At 41.0% G+C, this 22,828-nt stretch overlaps 1 protein-coding gene across 1 annotated transcript; it reads left to right on the forward strand.

Annotated features, from left to right (window-relative positions):
• LOC115214167 (cytochrome c oxidase assembly protein COX18, mitochondrial) lies at nt 1-19,445 on the forward strand. The gene is made up of 6 exons (XM_029783251.2): nt 1-157; nt 4,516-5,064; nt 7,775-7,922; nt 12,922-13,046; nt 16,560-16,667; nt 19,233-19,445. Exons 1-6 carry the CDS (start codon nt 71-73, stop codon nt 19,404-19,406), a joined length of 1,191 nt encoding a protein of 396 aa, XP_029639111.1. The 5' UTR covers nt 1-70; the 3' UTR covers nt 19,407-19,445.
• Nucleotides 19,446-22,828: the final 3,383 nt, after the last annotated feature.

Here is a 22,828-nt window from a genome sequence, read left to right on the forward strand (position 1 = left end):
TTTCCCTTTTCCGTTCGCCGTTTAGTTATTATTTTAGAAGGAACCAGTTTCTCATGAAGACCGTTTTGCTATGATTTCGTCTCTGCGAGTGATTATTAACAATCGAACTTGTTATCAATCGTTCACTCGATTTAATTTGATACGACATTATGGGAAGGTATGTAGCTATTGAAAAAAGAGAAGCCTTTCTCCGCTTTCCATTAATTTATTTCAGACAGACCCAACCCAGAACAGTAACCTCGTCAGAGGTCGGACAGGCGAATCATTTATACAGAGATATATCTTATCTTACATAATTCATTTGTATTTCATTTAAATGCTGGTGTTTCATAATAACTCTAGTTTCATATTACCTGATGATGTATAACTACTTCTTGAAATCAATAAAGAATTTTGCAAGTTTCCTCTCAGTGCTAAATGCATAAAGACACGTGCTTTTAAAAGGCGCCGGACTAACTTTTAAAGATGCTTCGATGGAATTGTATTTTTATTTCATTATTGTTATTTTGTATTTTCACACAGAAAAACCTGCTTTGAGAGGTTGAAATAAAAACTTCAAAGCTTTAAAAAAAGAATCAGCGAGTTTTTGATCAGCACCTGAGTCAGTCCCAAATCGGACAAATTTATCTTCAAAAATGTTCCAACAATAACTATTTCGGGGGTTTTTTCTCCTTTTTTCCCTTCCAGTCAAGTCTGTTTAGCATTACACCATCATCAAATATGCCCTTTCCTATTCTAAGACTGCACAGTGTGATATTAGGGCGGTTTGACAGCTATTTCTAGCAGACTTTATAAAGGCTGCCTCCCCTGTTCTATTTATAAGGTGACCTGCACTATTAAGTGTGCAGCATCGCCAGTAAATGGGAAGGATTCTGGCAGCTGGGAACTGTCGTTTATTTCTGGGTCAAGTAAGGAACTTCTTTGTTGTCGGTGAAGCTGTTAGAAATAACAGCCAAATCGCCCTCAAATCACACCCTGCTGTCTTATAAAAGAGAAAAACATTGGATTATGTGTGAAATTTTAGTGTAAAATGCATCAACCATTTGAACCTGGTTGCAGAATGTAAAATAACAGGAAACGAATGTTTTTATTTCTCCATGGCTGAAAGATTGAACTTGTTCTGGCTGGTTTCATGGTCATCAATTAATTGGGTAATGAATTCATACTAGTAAACTCACCTTGATGGTCACGGCTAGAACCCATTTACTCTTTACTCGTTTCAGTCATTTGACCGTGGCCATGCTGGAGCACTGCCTTCTTTTTAGTCGAGTAAATCGACCCCAGGACTTATTCTTTGTAAGCCTAGTACTTATTCTATCGGTCTCTTTTGCCGAACCACTAAGTTATGGGGACGTAAACACACCAACATCAGTTGTCAAGCGATGGTGAGGGGACAAGCACAGATACACAAACACACACACACACACATATATACGGCGGGCTTCTTTCAGTTTCCGTCTACCAAATCCACTCACAAGGCTTTGGTTGGCCCGAGGCTATAGTAGAAAGCACTTGCCCAAGGTGCCACGCAGTGGGACTGAACCTGGAACCATGTGGTTGGTAAGCAAGCTACTTACCACACAGCCACTCCTACGAATCTGTACTGTCCGGCTTGACCGGGGCTAAACCACAAGGTGTTTATATGTTTTGAAAATGACAAACCGTAAAGGCTTAGATTTCCTTAACATTCGACTGTCTTGAAACATCTCTATTTTCTTCTCATGGAAGACAATCTTCAGGCGGTAAATTAGCAGAATTAATTGAACATCGTGTAGCTTAGTACCCAGGGTATTTGACTCACAACCGTACGGTTGCGAGTTCCATTCCTTGCAGCGTGTTGTGTCATTGAGCAAGACACTTCCTTTCTCGTTGCTTCACTCCACTCAGCTGGCAAAAATGAGTAGTACTTTTATTTCAAAGGGCCAGCCTTGCCACAATCTCAGAAGGATTTCCTTTTGTGCCCCCGCCCATAAATTTTTTAAAAAAGATACACATGGTGGAAAATTGATTTCATAACATGTCTTATAAGAATAAGGATGAGAAAGTCATAAGAATTCAGAATTTCTGTTAAAAAAAACTTCATTTCTGTATTATGAATATTCATATCTTAATTTGCCCAACGTTAAGGCCTAAATTGCCTAAATCTATGAAATTTGCCTAACCTTGGGACACGAATGTTCATAATACAGAAATGAGGGTTTTTTTTAAAGAAATTCTTAATTTTTATGACTTTCTCATCATTGAGACATGGTAGGAAATCTATTTTCCACCATTCTTTTATTTGTTTCAGTCACTTGACTGCGGCCATGCTGGAGCACTGCCCTTAGTCGAGTAATTGACCCCAGAACTTACATACAGTTTTTGTCTATTACCAAATCCATTTCCAGGGCATTAGTCAGCCATAAGCCATGTATCAGTTTATTAATTCTGCCTTAAAATTTCATTTTACCAACCTGTGCTTGTCTGCCAGCTGAACGATGGTAGCTTTCGGAAAGCTTTACATAGCTTGCAGCTCTTTTATTATCAAGGATTCAAATGTGTATGCTTCAATAACATTAAACCATTTTATTGAACAACACTGTAAAACTCCATCTATTATTTGCATGTTTCCCACCAGAAAGGAAGAAAACAAAAAAACATGATATTAGGTGGTGAAGTTTTCCCCCAAGACATGCACATTTATTAAAAAAAGACATAATCTTGTAATAAAGCTTTTAGTTTTTCTTTATTATATATCATCATAATGATAATAATAATAATGAAATTATTGTATACAGTGCTCAGGTGCACCACAACTTGTCAGAAAGTGCATATAAAGTACATGCAGTATTGTACAAATGTCTGGAAAGCGAACAGTGTATGAGTCAGATAGATGCTTGCGTGTGTATGGAGGGGAGAAAATCAGGTGTAGTGTTGGCGAATCTCAGGAAGCATGGAAGTTTTGAAGGATGCAGTGCTCCGACAACTAACAACTGATGCCGGCAGTTTGTTCCATGCTTCAGCAACTCTTAGTGAGAAAAAATGTTTCTGAAAGTCATGGGAGCTGTGCTGTTTTCTGACTTTGTAAAGATGTCCACGGGTGTTAGACGGGTGGAGTTTGAAAAGGTGCTCAGAGTTATTGTTTGTACGATGGTTGATAATTTTATGGGTGTCTGCCAGACGTCAGAGTTTCAATGTATCCATGCCCAGGGAAGTAAGGTGTTCAAAATATGGCAAATGCCTGATAGAGGGTATTCTCTTAGTTGCACGTGGCTGAATGGCTTCCAGACGATTAATATCCTGGGCAAGATAGGGGTTCCAGAAAGTTGGCTTAGAAGAAAGTACTCACCGCGTTTGAGAAGTAGGTACGTAACACCATCGAGACCAGGAGAGGCATAGTTGTGTTTATTCTTAAGGTGGCGTTGTAGCATTGCTGGTGTAAATTGCATAGTAGATATAGAGTCCGGTGTCAGTGGTGATGAAGATGGAACATTTTGGTCTTCGACAGTAAAGATGCCGGCATAGCATCCAGCAATGATTTCTGCACATTCTTTGGGATTGCCAGTAATCTGCCCTGTGTGGGGATTGCGAAGGGGACCAACTGGAGAGTGAGGTCTCTGCTTTGAGTGTAGATACTTCCAGAACACTTTGCTGTCAGGGTTGGTTGCAATGCGTTGTTCAAATTCAACATCATCATCATCATCGTCGTTGTCATCTAATGTCCTTTTCTCATGCTGGCATGGATTGGACAATTTCACAGGAGCTGGCAAGCCAGGGAGCTGCAATAGGCTCTAATTGTGTGTTTTGGTATAGTTTCTAATGCCAACCCCTTTATAGAGTGTACTGGGTGCTTTCTACATGGCTCCAGCACCAGTGCTTTTTATGTGGCACCAGCACCTTTGGGGTCGCCAAGTAGCTTGCGAGACAAAAACCTCTGATTTAGAATAAATTTGCTATTCACAAAGCAGTGTGTGTTGTGCATCGTATTATAAGGTATTTAAGGCAATCTCAGATTTCTGACTCAAAATGTGGTCAAACATTTAACATGGACTTCATACACTATCCATTATGCCATGGACTTTTACTGTAGTTACACTTCTATTTTTCCTCTTGCCATTATCAGGGAGAAAATTTGTCCAACCCATGCCAGCATGGAAAATGGACATTAAACAATGATGATGAAAATTTATGTACAAACTTTAAAATATTTTTGTAACCCCCCAAATTATGGCATTTGTCTTTCTCAAGCTGATATGTGAGTCACTTTGTAGTCATTGAACCTGCTAAAAATAGCAGCTAAATAACCCTTGTCTTTAATGTATCTAAATTATATCTAAGACTGCATTAATTAGATGATGTCTGGAGAAAAAAATAGACATAATGGTCATGGGTGGAATGGCTTTTGATTATACTAATTTATCTTTTAATTCTTAAAGTAATTAAGAAATATAATTTTAAAATGCTCAGATTCAATGTTTTCTTTGATTGCTTTCTAACATTCTTTGATGTTCCATTTAATATTTTTCTCTCTCCCAGACATCCTACAGCTGCCAAAAGTTCCACCCTTATTCTTCGGGATCCAACTTGACCAAATGCAAATGGGATTCTCTACATTCTGCTCAATCTAATATCTACAAATATTCTACTCTTTGCCAACCAAAAACTACAAATTTTGTTGAAAACAATGGCCTCAGGAAGTTTAAACCATACCAAAACACAAGTATCTTATCCAAAAAACATTCATTCTTCCCTCTTTATAATCATGAGAGGACATTTTCTATGGAATCTTATTATAGGTTTTTCTCTCCAGACTTTTTACCAATAAAATATTCATATGAATTTCTCACTTATATTCACACCCTGACTGGCTGCCCCTGGTGGGCCAGTATACTTGTTGGCACCTGTCTGTTGAGGTCCTTTATAACTTTTCCTTTGGCTGTTTATTCATTATACATTATTGCAAAAGTCGAGTTGCTTCAACCTGAGATACGGAGACTGTCGCATCGCCTCAAAATCGAAACTGCTAAAGCTGTACGGCAATTTGGATGGGAAATGAACCATGCTCGGATTAAGTATAATCATTCGGTAAGTTGAAGATGTTTAACGTTTTCTTTACACTCAAATTATTCTGTCAATCGTAACATTTATTAATTCACATTGTTTTGAATTAATCCTGCTTTATCACTTGGCTGCAAGATTTTAATCATGTGATTATTTATTTCTAACAACCTACACCAGTGTCGCATAACCAGCCCCAGCCCACTCAAAAGTACCTTGGATCGTTGGGTGACATGCTGTGCTTGAGGAGGCCTATTGAGTCAAGTACATCAACATCAATATCAAAATCAAAATCAAATGGAAATTGTAGTTGTGACCCCCGTACCGGTAGCACATAAAAATTGCACCATCTGAACCTGGTCGATGCCAGTGCCGCTTTGACTGGCTTCTGTGCTGGTGGCACGTAAAAAGCACCATCCGATCTTGGTTGATGCCAGCCCCCTCTGGCACATAAAAAGCACCCACTACACTCTCAGAGTGGTTGGCGTTAGGAAGGGCATCTAGCTGTAGAAACACTGCCAGATCAGATTGGGGCCTGGTGCAGCCACTTGGCTTCCCAGACCCCAGTTGAACCATCCAACCCATGCCAGCATGGAAAACAGACGTTAAACGATGATGATTGTAGGGTCGGTGTAAGAGGCCAGCTCTGGTCAGTTTGAACATAAAAACAGAGGAAATATTTTGGCCAGATATGGCTGGTTAAAGTGCTGAAGGATTAATACTGGGGTTGGCAGCATGTAGGTGGGTGGGATGCTGCTCATAAGTGGGCCACTGAGGTGTTTTCTGGTGGGGATTAGACCCTTTCTAAAGCTGTTTCAAAGACACCCATTCCTGTCCCTCTGTCCTACTCTAACCTCTCATCACCTGTCACAGAAACACCCGCACCCCCTCCCCACCTGCTCAGTCGAGGGAACTCATGGGTTACTTGGTGACCTCATTGGTGCAGGTGCTGTGTGAAAAGCCCCCAGTACACTCTGTAAAGTGGTTGGCATTAGGAAGGGTTCCCAGCTGTAGAAACCATGTCAAAGTTGACATGGGAGCCTGGCTCAGTCCTCACACCAGTTCCTGTCAAACTATCCAACCCATATCTGCATGGAAAGCAGATGTTCAATAATAATGATGATTGTGGGCCACTGAGTTGTTGAAGGCTTTTAGATGGGGTTTTTTTGTGTGTTATGATTTGTTTAATCTTTGCTGACATAAACGTAACCGTTGATAGTAATGGATGCATATGTAGTTCTGTTTTTATATTTAAGATATGATACATCTATTCTTGCTTATTATGGGGTTGGAGGGTGGCTGAAAAAAAAAAGAGTAAAAAAAACGGTGTTAAACAAGTCACTGATAAATGAATAAGGGAAAAATAGGGTTTCATTCTGAGACCCCAGGTTGCCCCCGTAACTCACCCAAATAACACCAAACATTTTTTGAACACATAATGATACTGTTTCATGGCTGGAATAATATTTAGAGTAAAATTTAATAACAAACAATCAATTAATAATGAAAATATAAAAGTGGAAAATATTTCATCATCATCATCGTTTAATGTCCATCTTCCATGCATGAGCTGGCCAAGTAGGAAAACTACTCTAGGCTTCTGTGTCAGTTTTGGCAGGGTTTTTACAGCTGGATGCCCTTCCAAATGCCAACCACTTTATAGTGTGGACTGGATGCTTTTCACGTGGCACCCGCACTGGCAGGGTCACCAAGTACCTTGCAAGACAGTGGTAATCAGAGCATTTTGGGTAGCTGAGCAATGTAAGTGGTTGCAGAAGCGCCGTTTTGTGCCAGAAGCAGAATCCTTCACCGATCGTCAATCTGTTTAATCACAGACTAATCCATGCTAAGCTTAACGCAGTTCAAAACTGAGCTTACTTTATTATCCTGGATCAGTGTAATATATAGGTGGAGCATCCCCATCATCATCATCCATGTGCCCTCCAGTTCCCTTTGTGTTGCCATGTATACAATCAGCCAGGTCCTTGTTTTCAGGCCATTCTTTATTGTCTTTTGTCCACAAATGTCTTTGCTGGCCCCTTGGTTCTCTTCCCCTTCACATTTCTTGTCAGGTTAGTCTTGGAGAATGACTCATGGTGCATTCTATGTCGAAAATATGATAGTCTTGTGGACTTGATTCTTAACGGCAGGTGTCTTTGGACTTCCAACATTTCTAGCACTGCAGCATTGGTTACCTCGTGTTTCCGGACTATTCTGGCCAATCTGTGAGAGATCCACATCTCAAAGGCCTCTGTCTACTCCTTCGATGCTCCCTACATTGTCCCACTTTCGGTCCTGTGCAAATGTCAAAATATTAAAACCAGGGCAATAAAGAAAGAAAGGTGCAAATACTTACTTTGTATCAATAATGGAGACAATTAAATATTTTAAGATTTAACCCATTAGCATTTAAAGTGACCATATCTGGGTAAAGTACCCTACATGCTTTATGTTCAAACTGGCCACATCTGGTCTCTCACACCTACCCTACAATGTCATTCTAAAAATTAACAATTGCCTCATCAAAATCTCAAAGCTACCAGGTAAATGTAGGATTAATTCAAAACAATGTAAATAAGCATTGCTTTTGACAGACTAATGAGTATGATGCAGGGATGCTTAACGACCATTCTTTTATGAAGCTTGGAACGAAAAGTTCTGGTTTAATTATATTTCTTTAAAAAATTTATCTTCGGTCTGTGTAAACTTCGTTACAGGTGTGCATTTTTAATTTCAGCTTAAAAAATTGATTCGTGATTTGTATATCAGGGACAACTGTCACCCACTGAAGGCCACTTTACTTGTATGGATCCAGATACCCATGTGGTTTTCCTTATCATTTGCTCTGCGCTACATGAGTGATTTCACACCTGGCCTCAATCAAGGTAAGCTTCTTAGTTTCCGTTTTCTTTATTGAATTGTAACATCGTTTCATCATTGTTTTATCTTCCACATAAAAAAAATCTGGGCAGGTGACATGTAAAACGCACCCCTGCAGGTAACAGGTAAAATGCACCCCTGCAGGTAACAGGTAAAACGCACCCCTGCAGGTAACAGGTAAAACGCACCCCTGCAGGTAACAGGTAAAATGCACCCCTGCAGGTAACAGGTAAAACGCACCCCTGCAGGTAACAGGTAAAACGCACCCCTGCAGGTAACAGGTAAAATGCACCCCTGCAGGTAACAGGTAAAATGCACCCCTGCAGGTAACAGGTAAAATGCACCCCTGCAGGTAACAGGTAAAATGCACCCCTGCAGGTAACAGGTAAAATGCACCCCTGCAGGTAACAGGTAAAACGCACCCCTGCAGGTAACAGGTAAAATGCACCCCTGCAGGTAACAGGTAAAATGCACACCTGCAGGTAACAGGTAAAATGCACACCTGCAGGTAACAGGTAAAATGCACACCTGCAGGTAACAGGTAAAATGCACCCCTGCAGGTAACAGGTAAAACGGACCCCTGCAGGTAACAGGTAAAACGCACCCCTGCAGGTAACAGGTAAAATGCACACCTGCAGGTAACAGGTAAAATGCACACCTGCAGGTAACAGGTAAAATGCACCCCTGCAGGTAACAGGTAAAATGCACACCTGCAGGTAACAGGTAAAACGCACCCCTGCAGGTAACAGGTAAAACGGACCCCTGCAGGTAACAGGTAAAATGCACACCTGCAGGTAACAGGTAAAATGCACACCTGCAGGTAACAGGTAAAATGCACCCCTGCAGGTAACAGGTAAAATGCACACCTGCAGGTAACAGGTAAAATGCACCCCTGCAGGTAACAGGTAAAATGCACACCTGCAGGTAACAGGTAAAATGCACACCTGCAGGTAACAGGTAAAATGCACACCTGCAGGTAACAGGTAAAATGCACCCCTGCAGGTAACAGGTAAAACGCACCCCTGCAGGTAACAGGTAAAATCAGCAGGTAACAGGTTAAAATGCACCCCTGCAGGTAACAGGTAAAATGCACCCCTGCAGGTAACAGGTAAAATGCACCCCTGCAGGTAACAGGTAAAATGCACCCCTGCAGGTAACAGGTAAAATGCACCCCTGCAGGTAACAGGTAAAATGCACCCCTGCAGGTAACAGGTATAATATGCACCCCTGCAGGTAAATGCAAAGGAGGTAAAATGGCAATGGTTAAAGGCATGGAGGTGGGTAAACCTGAGGTAAACAGTAAACTGCACACCTGCAGGTAACAGGTAAAATGCCACCTGCAGCCGCCACCTGCAGGTAACAGGTAAAATGCACACCTGCAGGTAACAGGTAAAATGCACCCCTGCAGGTACAGGTAAAACGGACCCCTTCAGGTAACAGTTAAATGCACACCTGCAGGTAACAGGTAAATGCACCCCTGCAGGTAACAGGTAAAATGCAACACCTGCAGGTAACAGTACAGTAAAATGCACCCCTGCAGGTAACAGTAAAATGCACCCCTGCAGGTAACAGGTAAAATGCACACCTGCAGGTAACAGGTAAAATGCACACCTGCAGGTAACAGGTAAAATGCACCCCTGCAGGTAACAGGTAAAATGCACCCCTGCAGGTAACAGGTAAAATGCACCCCTGCAGGTAACAGGTAAAATGCACCCCTGCAGGTAACAGGTAAAACGGACCCCTGCAGGTAACAGGTAAAATGCACCCCTGCAGGTAACAGGTAAAATGCACCCCTGCAGGTAACAGGTAAAATGCACACCTGCAGGTAACAGGTAAAATGCACCCCTGCAGGTAACAGGTAAAATGCACCCCTGCAGGTAACAGGTAAAATGCACACCTGCAGGTAACAGGTAAAATGCACCCCTGCAGGTAACAGGTAAAATGCACCCCTGCAGGTAACAGGTAAAATGCACCCCTGCAGGTAACAGGTAAAATGCACCCCTGCAGGTAACAGGTAAAATGCACACCTGCTGGTCCTATGTAAAAAGCATTGCTGTTGGTGCCAGGTAAAAAAGAACCCAGTGCCACTCTGTAAAGTGGTTGGCATTAGGAAGGGCACCCAGCCAGAACAGACAATTGGAGCCTGGTGCAGCTCTCCAGCCATGCCAGCTCCTATGAAACCAGCAAACCCATGCCAGCATGGAAAACAGATTTTGTCGGTGGCACGTAAAAACCACCAACTGATCGTGGCTGTTGCCAGCCTCCCCTGGCACCTGTGCCAGTGGCACGTAAAAAGCACCCACTACACTCTCGGAGTGGTTGGTGTTAGGAAGGGCATCCAGCTGTAGAAACACTGCCAGATCAGACAATTGGAGCCTGGTGCAGCTCTCCAGCCATGCCAGTTCCTGTCAAACCACCTAACCCATGCTAGCATGGAAAAGGGACGTTAAACAATGATGATGGTGATGATGATAATGATGATAATATATGGCTACACCCAGCTCTCCTAATGTCTCAATAACAATATTTCATTTAGCTTCACTGTGAATTGCCTCATTTCTGCTCTCTTAACCTAAATGTTTCTCCCATTTATTAACTCATTCCTTACCTGCAGTGACCTGTAATCTTTTCTGTTATGAAATTCTCTTTATTGTAGAATGCTAATTACAAACGCCACCTCATTGTACCTGTTATTCCAGTCGCTCTGCAGACTGTGAGCATTTACAACCCACGTTTATATTCTGTCACTTGTTTCAGTCATTTGACTGTGGCCATATATGTATATGTGTTTATATGTTTGTGTGTCTGTGTTTGTCGTCCCCCCCCCCAACATTGCTTGACAACCAATGCTGGTGTGTTTACGTCCCCATCACTTAGCGGTTTGGCAAAAGAGACCGATAGAATAAGTACTGGGCTTACAAAGAATAAGTCCCGGGGTTGATTTGCTCGACTAAAGGCGGTGCTCCAGCATGGCCGCAGTCAAATGACTGAAACAAGTAAAAGAGAGATACATACGTATACATACATATACCATATTTTAATGTGTATAAGGAATGCTTTTTTGGCAAAAATTAGGTTAAATCAATATGGGCGTTTCTTATACATTGATAGTATTATAATCCCTTACAAAACCTTTTTTTCCAAATTTTAAGCTCCCCAAATTAAGGGGTTCTTTATACATGAGGGTTCCTTATATATGTTAAAGTACAGGTTACAGCGTTGCTGGGTGATCTAATGTGCTGGTTTTAGGCATCAGTCTCTTCAGAGGCATGGGTTCAAATCCCTTTTGCTGCCATATATATCATATATATATATATATATATATATATATATATATATATATATATATATATCGTTGTTCGAAAAAAAGTTTGTTTCTATGTTTTTGTTTTTATGTTTTCATTTCTCATTTTGTTCAACGTTTTTTTTGATGTCCTGTACCCATATATGCATGTATATATACATATATATGTAGGTATGGACATATATGTATGTATACATGCATATATTTATATATTTTTTATATTATATATATATATATATATATACACACACTCACACACACATCTACATATGTATCTTTGTATATATACATCCATGCATCACCACCACACCACACATCACACCACCCCGCACTGACCACTTCCCAGCATCTACACCATCATCCACACACCTACACATACATGTCAAGGTCACCAGCCCCCTTCCACACTCACATACACGTACCTACGTTTTGGGATCACCACTACTTTATTATCTCCCCTTCTTCCTAGCTCTCCTGTGTGCCCCATCTGTCTGGCATTCACCATGATGGATCGCTAGCCACTAAAACTTTTCTATTTTCTCTCCCTGTTTATTTCTGTGTTCCTTTCTGTCAAAGAACGTAGGCTTGAAACATAAAAGACTTTCTCACTTCCCGAGCGTTAAACTAATACATCTGTTTGTTGTTCTCACTATATATATATATATATATATATGTATGTATATCAAGACACACACACACACATAATCAGAAACAGTTAGTGAATTAAATATTTGGGAGTAGCCTGTAAGCCACGTACCCAACATAGCAAGTCTTCTTCAGATATTCAATGGCTCCTGTTCCACACCTTAAAATGGTAATATTTGGTTCTGTTGGAATCAATCTGGTAATTAGTCTGGCCATATTCTGACTAATTAATTATACATTTCCCAGTTTGGTTTTGACTGTCCACTGGTCACAGTAATAATTGTAGGGTTAGGGTTACATTCAGCTATTTGGTAGGTGTGTGGTTAAGAACCTTGCTTCCCAACCCTTTGGTCCCGGGTTCAGTCTAACTGTGTGGTACCTTGTGCAAGTGTCCTCTGCTGTAGCCTTGTGAGTGAATTTGGTTGATGGAAACTGAAAGAAGACCAGTGTGTGTGTGTGTGTGTGAATTTTGCTTCCCAACCACACGGTTTTGGGTTCAGTCCCAAGTGTCTTCTTCTATAGCCCTGGGTTAACCAAAGCCTTGTGAATGGATTTGGTAGGTGGAAACTGAAAGAAGCCCATTGTATGTGTGTGTCTGTGTGTCTGGACATCTCATGGTGGCTGTCAATAAGGATTGTCGTCATACAAGTGATGTTGCTCCTTTGCAGTCTTCTCTGCCTTTTGGGGAAAATATTACTTTGCTTGGAAACGGGTGGAGTTTGGTGCCACAAAGGGAATTTGCCTCCTGCAAGCAAGGAAAACTAGACCTTAAATGATGATGGTACTGTTGCTGTCTCCAACACTGCTACCACCACCACCACCACCACCACCACCACCACCAAAGCCACAATTCCCTACACCACCAGCACCACCACTACCACCACTACCAGCACCACCAGCACCAGCACCACCACTACCACCACCACCACCGCCACCACCACTACCACCAGCACCACTACTTGACTGTGGTTGCAGCAACATCTCGTCATCATCGTTTGAAAAAGTAATTACAACTTATTTCTCTTACGCTCATGAATCTATTTTCGTCATTTCAGAGAACCATCTCTTCCACCCTGAGCTGGAGACTGAAGGCCTGCTATGGGTCTCCAACATGTTGCTACCAGACAGCACATGGATCCTTCCCGTAGCACTTGGACTCATTAACCTTTCCATTATTGAAGTAAGTTCATTAATTTTGTTTTAATATGAAATCTTGTCATGATGTGATTAAATTCACTAACGATATACGGAGAGATTAACAAGTGAAATGAATCAGAAACTCAAAGACATCAACAAGTACAAAGCGTATCCAATATTTAATAATAATAATAATAATAATAATAGGGGCAAGCATGGCTGTGTTGTAAGAAGCTTGCTTCCCAACCACGTGGTTCTAGGTTCAATCCCACAGTGTGGCACTTTGAGTAAATGTCTTCTACTATAGCCGTGGGCCGACCCAAAGCTTTGTCAGTGGATATGGTAGGTAGAAACTGAAAGAAGCCTGTCATATATATATATAATATATATATATATACACACACACACACACACACACACATATATATACACACATTTATATACATATATAAACATATATATATATAGATAGATATATACATACATATATACATATATATATATATATGTATATAATTGAATAAGTCAACAAGAAGGTGTATGGTTAGACACTATTCCTGACGGAATACACCATCAGGAATACTGACAACCAATGTTTGTGTGTTTACATCCCCGTAACTTAGCAGTTCAGCAAAAGAGATCCAATTGGATAAGTATTGGGCTTTAAAAAAATAAGTACTCGGGTTGATTCATTCAACAAAAAAAACTCTTCAAGGTGGTGCTCCAGTATGGCCACATTCTAATGACTGAAACAGATAAAAGATAAAAAAAGCCCCCCAAAAAGATTCCATTAAACTCCTTGGTCCCTTGGTAATTACCATGTGAAATTAGTATATGTTTGTGTGAGTACCATTGCCTGTCTTTCATCATTCCTGCAGGGGATTAGAGGTTGTAAGACTTAGCATTTGTTGAATGAAGTGTATGAAAGCTTGAGAGAGAAAATGTGATAGAAAGAGAGAGAGAGAGTTTTGGAGAGTGAGTGAATGAGAGGGAGAGAGAGTGTGTGTGTGTGTAATACAGTAACTCCTTGCCATATCGCAGTTCACCTGTCGTGGCTTATTTAATCTTAGGTCAATTCCTTCATGGTGTTGTTTTGCATTTATTATAAAATAAATATATACAAATTATAAAAATGATTAAAAAAAAATATACAGTACAGTACTGTTTCTACCTCGTGGATTTTCATCTATCGCGGGGGTTTTTGGAACGTAACACCCGTGATAGCCGAGGGGTTACTGTAGTTTGAAAAAGATTGTGTGATATTTTGAGAGAGAATGTGATAGATTAACCCTTTAGCATTCAGATTACTCCTCTGCCAAATGTAAGGCTTATTTATTCCCCTTGTTTCAATAGAAATAATGCCTTATCTCATGGCTTTCCTGGATTTCAGTGTTGTGATCTGTACAGATGAGACAGTTCAGCAAAGGAAAGTCCAGGGTGACAAAAAATCCAGGCCAGACATTTGTGACTCTTGCTCAGTTGGGGGACATCTGGTATGGAAAGGTTAACATTGGTCCAGATAAGTTGCCCAAACTGGATGGATGAATGCTTACGATTTCTGTCTTGAGAAAATAATGTATCTTTAATTTGACATCTTCATAAATGTTCCACTGGAATTATTTGGAACTTAAAGTCTAACCGTTTTGCTTCCAAGATGGATTGTTAACCCTTTCAGCATTCAGATTACTCTGCCAAATGCTAATCCTTATTTATTCACATTGTTTTGAATTAATCCTGCATTATCCCATAGCTTTGAGATTTCAATGATGTACTGGTTTACTTTCAGTATGACATTCTAAGGTAGGTTTAAGAGACCAGATGTGGCCTGTTTGAGCGTTAAACAAGTGGAATGTTTTGGTCGGGTATGACTTGGTTGAAATGCTGAAGGGTTTTAAGAGATGTGGTAGCTTTTATTTGTGCTGCTGATTGAGATGAAATTGTCAACTTGTTTCCATGGTTCTATCTTTAGCAATGATGTGGTGTGATTTGTATGCAGACGAGTTCATAAAGTTAAATGGGGACAACATGAGTCATTTAGGGGTGTCATGAGGGTGTGGACAAGATTCTGTACCCTGACGAGGCAGATTATTTACTGTGCTAGCTAAGGAGAAAGCTCTACCAGCCCCAGGGAGATGCTTAACAGCACAATCTAAGAGGAAGACTTAGAATAAGGGGTTGGTCCTGTGTGGAGTCCATAGGTAGACAACTCTGCTGGTTTTTCTCAGATCATCATCATGATCCATCATCATGATCCATTGTCCATGCTGGCATGGGTTGGACAGTTTGACTGGGCTGGCACGCTAGAAGACTGCACCAGACTCCAGTCTGATTTGGCATGGTTTTCTACAGCTGGATGCCCTTCCTAATGTCAGCCACTCTGAGAGTGTAATGGGTACTTTTATGTGCCACTGGCACGGGTACCATATGTATGACACCGGTATCTACCATGACTGTGATTTTTCTTGGTTCAATGGGTCTTCTTCTCAAGCATGACATAATGCCAAAGGACTCAGTCATTGCCTCCGTGAGGCCCAACACTCGAAAGGAACTCAGCCACTTTGCCTCCATGAGGCCCAACGTTCAAAGGTTGATTTTAATTTTTGTTGACATGCCACCAGCACGGGTGCCCTTGGCTTGATGGGTCCTCTTAAGCAGAGCACATCGCCAAAGGTTTCGGTCACAAATCATTGTCTCTGTGAGGTTCAAAGTTCGAAGGCCATGCTTCACCACCTCGTCCCTTGTCTTCCTGGATCTACCTCTAACACAAGTTCCTTTCACAGTTAGAGATCGGCACTTCTTTACACAACTGTCCTTGTCCATACACATCACATGACCATACCAGTGCAGTCGTCTCTCTTGCACACCACACCTGATGCCTCTTATGTCTGTGAAGCATAATAACATTGCTTTGGCAAAAGTTTTTCAAAATCTAAAAATCATTGATTTGTTGGGTAGGAGACATTTTGGTGCAGCCGTTTTGGCACCACCAGTTTGGCATTGCTTGTTTGGTGCTGATCTAATCGACATCAGATGTTTTAATGTATCTCTCTTTCTCTTCTCTCCTCCCCCTCTCCCCCATCACTCTCTCTATGTATGTGATCATATTTTTCTTTATGCATATGAAAGGGAAAGAATTAATGTCAATACAGCATCATCATCATCATCATTTAATGTCCTTTTTCCATGCTGGTATGGGTTGGACAGTTTGACTGAAAACTGGTAAGGTCCTGAACTGCACCAAACTCCATTCTCTCAAATACTTACCCATTTAGCATTTAAAACCATCAATCTCCTGCCCAAATATTCTACGGGTTTCATGCGGAAACTGACCGGATCTGGCCTCTCATGCATACCTTCAATGTCGTTCATAGAAATCTCAAAGCCCTGAGATAATGCATGCCTAATTCAAAACATTGTGGATAAATAAGCACTTGACAAAATGACCTGAATGCTAAAAGATTGGAAGTATTATTAACATGGTGCTCCAGTATAGGAGTAAATGTACCCTAAAATGCTGTCCTCCTGTTATGTGTGATAAACTCATTTTCTGTTACAGATGTATGCATTACAAATGAAGAACACAAGTAAATTTTCAAAAGTAGTAACAAACCTCATTCGGTGTCTCAGTATTGTAATGATACCAATTGGAGCTTCCGTCCCAAGTGTAAGTATTTCCTTTGACAAACCATCACTCATTAACCTTCTATAAATTACTTGTTAATGTAACCTTCTGCAGACTTGCAAAAGGCCCGTGCAAGTGCCATCAATTAAAAGCTCTGCAGACCAAACGCCAGTAGATTTCAGGGTTAATCAGGAGAGAATGCAACCCATTTCTGTGGCCTTCCTCTTGATGGCTTTGCAGCACACAGCCTTTCTTCCTTCACTGATGAGAGGCCCCATCTACTGGATCGACTGATAAGTAGGTGGTAGGGGACCTCAGGAAAGAATGTGCACCATTTTGAGGACTTCCTCTCAATAGCTTTACACTCCCCACTGGACTGACTGTCTAGTATTTAACCATCACCATCAATGATCTACTGGCGGACCTATCTTTCCTTCCACCTCAGGCCTTTGGCACCAAAATTACCTCCTATAATAGCTTAGAAAAATAAACTGCTGAGCAAACTTTATGCTTCCTGTCAGTGGAACGTCTTCTTAGCTTGTAGGAGCAGATTCCTATCAAAGAGTAACGACCTACCAGACTGCTATTCAGGTAATAACATCTGTAGATGAAGGGATACCACAATGAACATCATGTATCAATGTTCAAGTTTTGCCATACGGTGGAAAACCTCTTGGCAGAGTCTCTCCCCCTCCCCCCTGCATTCCAAGAGGCCACCATTTATTTCCCACCACAAATCCTGTCGTGTGCGGCTGTCAACAATGTCCACGAAGGGAGATAACTCCCTGTACTCTCGAACCCATGGGGCAGCTCAGAATATCACAATCGCCATTGTTAGCTGCCCTTACACAGTATTTGGCAGCAGTATGACAAATTTTGGCAAAAACATATTCTGCCTGGTTTTCATGGATTTGTGCTTTATTTTTGGAATAAATAAATAATATACAGTAATCCCTCGACTTTCGCAGGTGTTGCGTTCCAACCCCGCCCCTCCCACCCGAGATGGGTGAAAATCCGTGAAGTAGAAACAGTTCTGTATTCTTTTATTCTTTCTTTTTTCCTCTTGTTTCAGTCATTGTGACTGTGGCCATGCTGGAGCACTGTCTTTAGTCGAGCAAATCGAGCCCAGGACTTATTCTTTGTAAGCCTAGTACTTATTCTATTGGTCTCTTTAGCCAAACCGCTAAGTTACAGGGACGTAAATACATCAGCATCGGATGTTGGGGGGACAAACACAGAAACACACATATATGCGACAGTCTTCTTTCAGTTTCCGTCTATCAAATCCACTCACAAGGTTTTGGTCAGCCTAAATCGTCTAACCACATAAAATATTTTCATTTGTAATATTACATTATGTGGTTAGAGGATTTAGTGTCTATTTTTCAGCATATTGGCAAAGAAAATTTTTTCTTTTTGCCCTTATTTATAATTTTATAATTTTCACCTTAAGACACTTGCCCAAGGTGCCACACAGTGGGACTGAACTCGGAACCATGTGATTGGTAAGCAAGCTACTTACCACACAGCCCCTCCTGTGCCTATACCTTATTTTTAATTATTTTTATTTGTATATATTTATTTTATTATAAATACAAAACAACACCACGGTGGAATTGATGTAAGCTTAAATGATAACCGCAAAAGGTGAACCGTGATATGGTGAGGGATTATTGTATTGCCTCTTCATGTTGGAATAATGTGGACCATCAAGTCATCGTGGGTGAAGGATGACGGATGACCTGCACGGGTGACTGGCGACTTTAGTTAAACTGAAGAAAGAGGTGCATGCCATCCACCTCATCACTCTCGTCCGTGGGCAAAAACCAGGAGAAAGACAACCTGGGATGGAGACAGATGCAGTGGATTATCAAGATGCCTACTTGCCTTGCCTTGCTCTCTGCACCTGCAATGTGTTGCTGCATGTACAGAAATATGCACATACAGATAGAAAGAGAGAGAGGGGAGGAAGGAGAGAGAGAAATGTTGGTTTCAAATTTTTGCACAAGGCCAGCATGTTTGGGGGGGAGGGAGTAAGTCTATTACATTGACCCCAGTGTTCAGTTGATACTTATTTTATTGACCCCGAAAAGGGAGAAAGGCAAAGTCAACCTTGGTGGAATTTGAACTCGGAAAGTAATGATGGACAAAATACCACAAACCATTTTGCCCAGTGTGCTGGTGGCACGTAAAAGACACTAATTCAGCATGGTTGATGCCAGTACTGCCTGAGTGGTCCCTCATGCCGGTGGCACATAAAAAGCACCCACTACACTCTCAGAGTGGTTGGTGTTAGGAAAGGCATCCAGCTGTAGAAACCTTGCCAGATCAGATTGGAGCCTGGCTCGCCACTCCTTAGTCAAACAGTCCAACCCATGCTAGCATGGAAAGCGGATGATGATGCTAACGATTCTGTCATCTCACCACCCTCAATAGGGGAAACATTAAAATGTCTGGTGTTAAATAAGTCAGTGTTGAGTCAGTGGCACCAAAAAGGCGATGGCAAATTGTTGGTGCCACAATGGCAATGCCTAAATGTCTTATAATTCATGTTGTTATGAATTTTTTCAAATTTTATTAAATAATTTTTATTTTCATTCTTTTTAGTGTATGTGTTGGTATTGGACATGTTCCAGCCTTTATGGTCTTCTTCAGAACATTGTGTTGAAATTTCCCAAAGTCAAGCGAACTCTCAAGATTCCAGAAACACCAAGTGAAAGTAAACAGCCACTTCAAGACCTTTTCGCTGCTGCTAAAAAGAAGTACACCTGGAAGAAATAGGGCCATACTTTTGGATTTTCCAAAAAGAGAAAAAAAAAATTCTTCCCTTTTTTTTTTCTTTTTTTTTAGAAAAATACTCTCATGTTTTCAATTTTTACCTCAAATTTAGTTTTTACTTATTTAAAAAAACAGAATTTCTTGTTTGCTCTTTTTGACAGAATTGTCTTTTTTTATTAATAAAATTTTAATAAGAAATTTGTTGTTTTTATGATAATAATAATAAAGAAATTATTGTGTCTAGTGCTCAGGTGCACCACAACTCATCAAATGTGCATGTGCAATACATAGTACTTTATATATCTAATATTTTTACAACTGTATTTAAGAAGTAGGGTACCTGTGTAGTGGTGGCAGTGGTGGGGACGTTGTTGTACCTCCTCCTCCTCCTCCTCCTTCACTTCCCCTGATTTATCTATGATACACATAAGCTCCCTAGCACCTTGGGCAAATGTCTTCTTTAGCCCTGGGCTCACCAATGCCTTGTGAGTGGATTTGGTAAATGGAAACTGTGTAGAAGTTCATTATATATATATATATATCATCATCATCATCATCATTGTTTAACGTCCGCTTTCCATGCTAGCATGGATTGGACGGTTCAACTGGGGTCTGGGAAGCTCGAAGGCTGCACCAGGCCAGTCAGATCTGGCAGTGTTTCTACGGCTGGATGCCCTTTCTAACGCCAACCACTCCGTGAGTGTAGTGGGTGCTTTTTATGTGCCACCGACACAGGTGCCAGACGAGTCTGGCGAATGGCCACGCTCGGATGGTGTTTGTTACGTGCCACTGGCACGGAGGCCAGGCGAGGCTGCACGGCCACAATCGGATGGTGTTTGTTACGTGCCCACAGCACGGAGGCCAGTCGATGCGGTACTGGCTATGGCCACGTTCGGATGGTTTTCTTATGTGCCACCGGCACTGGTACCACAAAAATACAAATTCCATTGATGTTCATCGATTTTGATTTGATTTTATATATATATATATATATATATATATATATATATTGGCAAAAACGGTAAGATAACAAAAGAAAGAAAGAGACCTCAATATTATGTAAATAGAGGAAATTTATCTATAAAATAATATGTTACATTACTCGGTAGTCAAGATAAAACTCTGAGTTTCAGATGCCGAAGTGGAAATCCACAACACCATCTCTTCGGTTATCTGGCTATTAAATAGCCAGATAACCGAAGAGATGGTGTTGTGGATTTCCACTTCGGCATCTGAAACTCAGAGTTTTATCTTGACTATTGAATAATGGTAACATATTATTTTATAGATATATATATATAGGTAGCAGAAATAGCTGTTAGCAATGTTAAAGTTTTGTATTAAAATAAATAATAACCGATGGTAATTAGTTTGTCTGTTGATCAAAATTTTTTCCATTTTCTGCTTAATTTATATATATGCAATTATAAATAAGGGCAAAAAGAAAAAATTCTTTGCCAATATGCTGAAAAATAGACACTAAATCGTCTAACCACAAAATATTTTCATTTGTATTATTACATTATGTGGTTATTACATTTTATGTGGTTAGAGGATTTAGCGTCTATTTTTCAGCATATTGGCAAAGAAAATCTTTTCTTTTTGCCCTTATTTATAATTTTATAATTTTCAATTTAAAAGGTATTTTTCATATGCTGGCTACTGATAAAATTTTTAATAAAATTTCATCCTTATATTAGAAGCATATATACATACATACATACATATATAATGGCCCCCGTGCCGGTGGCACGTAAAAAGCACCCACTACACTCACGGAGTGGTTGGCGTTAGGAAGGGCATCCAGCCGTAGAAACACTGCCAGATCAGACTGGGCCTGATGCAGCCTTCTGGCTTCACAGACCCCAGTTGAACCGTCCAACCCATGCTAGCATGGAAAACGGACGCTAAATAATGATGATGATGATGATGATGATATATAAATATCTATCTATCTATCTATAAATCTCTCTCTCTCTCTCTCTCTCTCTCTCTCTCTCTCTCTATATATATATATATATATATAGTAAATACCAAAAAACAACAACACGAAGACATGGTACATGTAAAGTATTACCAGACGCTTAGAGAAGAAAAGATGGTTTAACATTTCAAGCAAAGCTCTTCTTCACAAACAGGAGACAGGAAAGTCCAATAGAAAAGGAAGACAGAAGCAAAAAATTGCCAACAATTCACATGTTGCATTTTGAAAGATTATTATATACTCTAGGAAAACTATATTCAGAATTATCCAATGGAATATATCTCTAAATTCTTATCTTATGAGAATATTATTGGATTTATATATCAACTGTTGAATAACATATTTCGAATACCTGAGAGGAAACCGGTAAACGTGTTGAGTAATCCCTTACTATTTACAAATATGTATATATATATATATATATCATCATCATCATCAACGTCCGTTTTCCGCGCTAGCACGGGTTGGACGGTTCGACCGGGGTCTGGGAAGCCAGGGCTGCCCCAGGCTCCAGTCTAGTCTGGCAGTGTTTCTACAGCTGGATGCCCTTCCTAACGCCAACCACTCCGCGAGTGTAGTGGGTGCTTTTTATGTGCCACCTGCACAGGTGCCAGGGAGGGGTCTGGCATCGCCCACGATCAGTTGGTGCTTTTAACGTGCCACCGGCACAGAGGCCAGCCAAGGCGGCGCTGGCATCGGCCACGTTCGGATGGTGCTTTTTATGTGCCACCGGCACAGAAGCCAGTTGAGGTGGCGTTGGCAACGGCCACGTTCGGATGGTGCTTTTTATGTGCCACCAACACAGGTATCAGAACTACTGTTTCGATGTTTGTGTACATGCACTTGACTCAACGGGTCTCCTCAAGCACAGCAAGACGTTCCGGGATCCAAGGTACTTTGCATGGGCAGGGGCTATGCGGAACTGGAGCCGGAAGCGTCCCGGGTCTTAGTAGTCACAGCACATCTCCAGAGATCTCGGTCCTTTGCCATAGTTCAGTGAGGCCCAATGCTCTGAGGTCATGCTTGTCTACCTCATCCCATGTCTTCCTGGGTCTACCTCTCCCCCTGATTCCTTCAACTGTTTGGGAGTGGCACTTCTTCACACATCTCTCCTCATCCATCCGCAGTACATGACCATACCATCGCAAGTGTCACTCTTGCACACTGCATCTGATGCTTCTTATGTCTAGCTTTTCTCTCAGGGTGCTTACACTCTGTCGTGCATTCACACTGACATTACACATCCAGCGGATCATGCTAGCTTCATTTCTTTCAAGTCTACACATGTCCTCTGCAGTCACAGCCCATATTTCACTACCGTGAAGCATGGCGGTTTGCACACATGCATCATACAATCTACCTTTCACTCTGAGTGAGAGACCCTTTGTCGCCAGTAGGGGTAGGAGCTTTCTAAACTTTGCCCAGGCTATTCGTATTCTAG

The sequence above is a fragment of the Octopus sinensis genome, linkage group LG7 (assembly GCF_006345805.1).
Source record: "Octopus sinensis linkage group LG7, ASM634580v1, whole genome shotgun sequence".
In the NCBI taxonomy this organism is placed as follows: domain Eukaryota; kingdom Metazoa; phylum Mollusca; class Cephalopoda; order Octopoda; family Octopodidae; genus Octopus; species Octopus sinensis.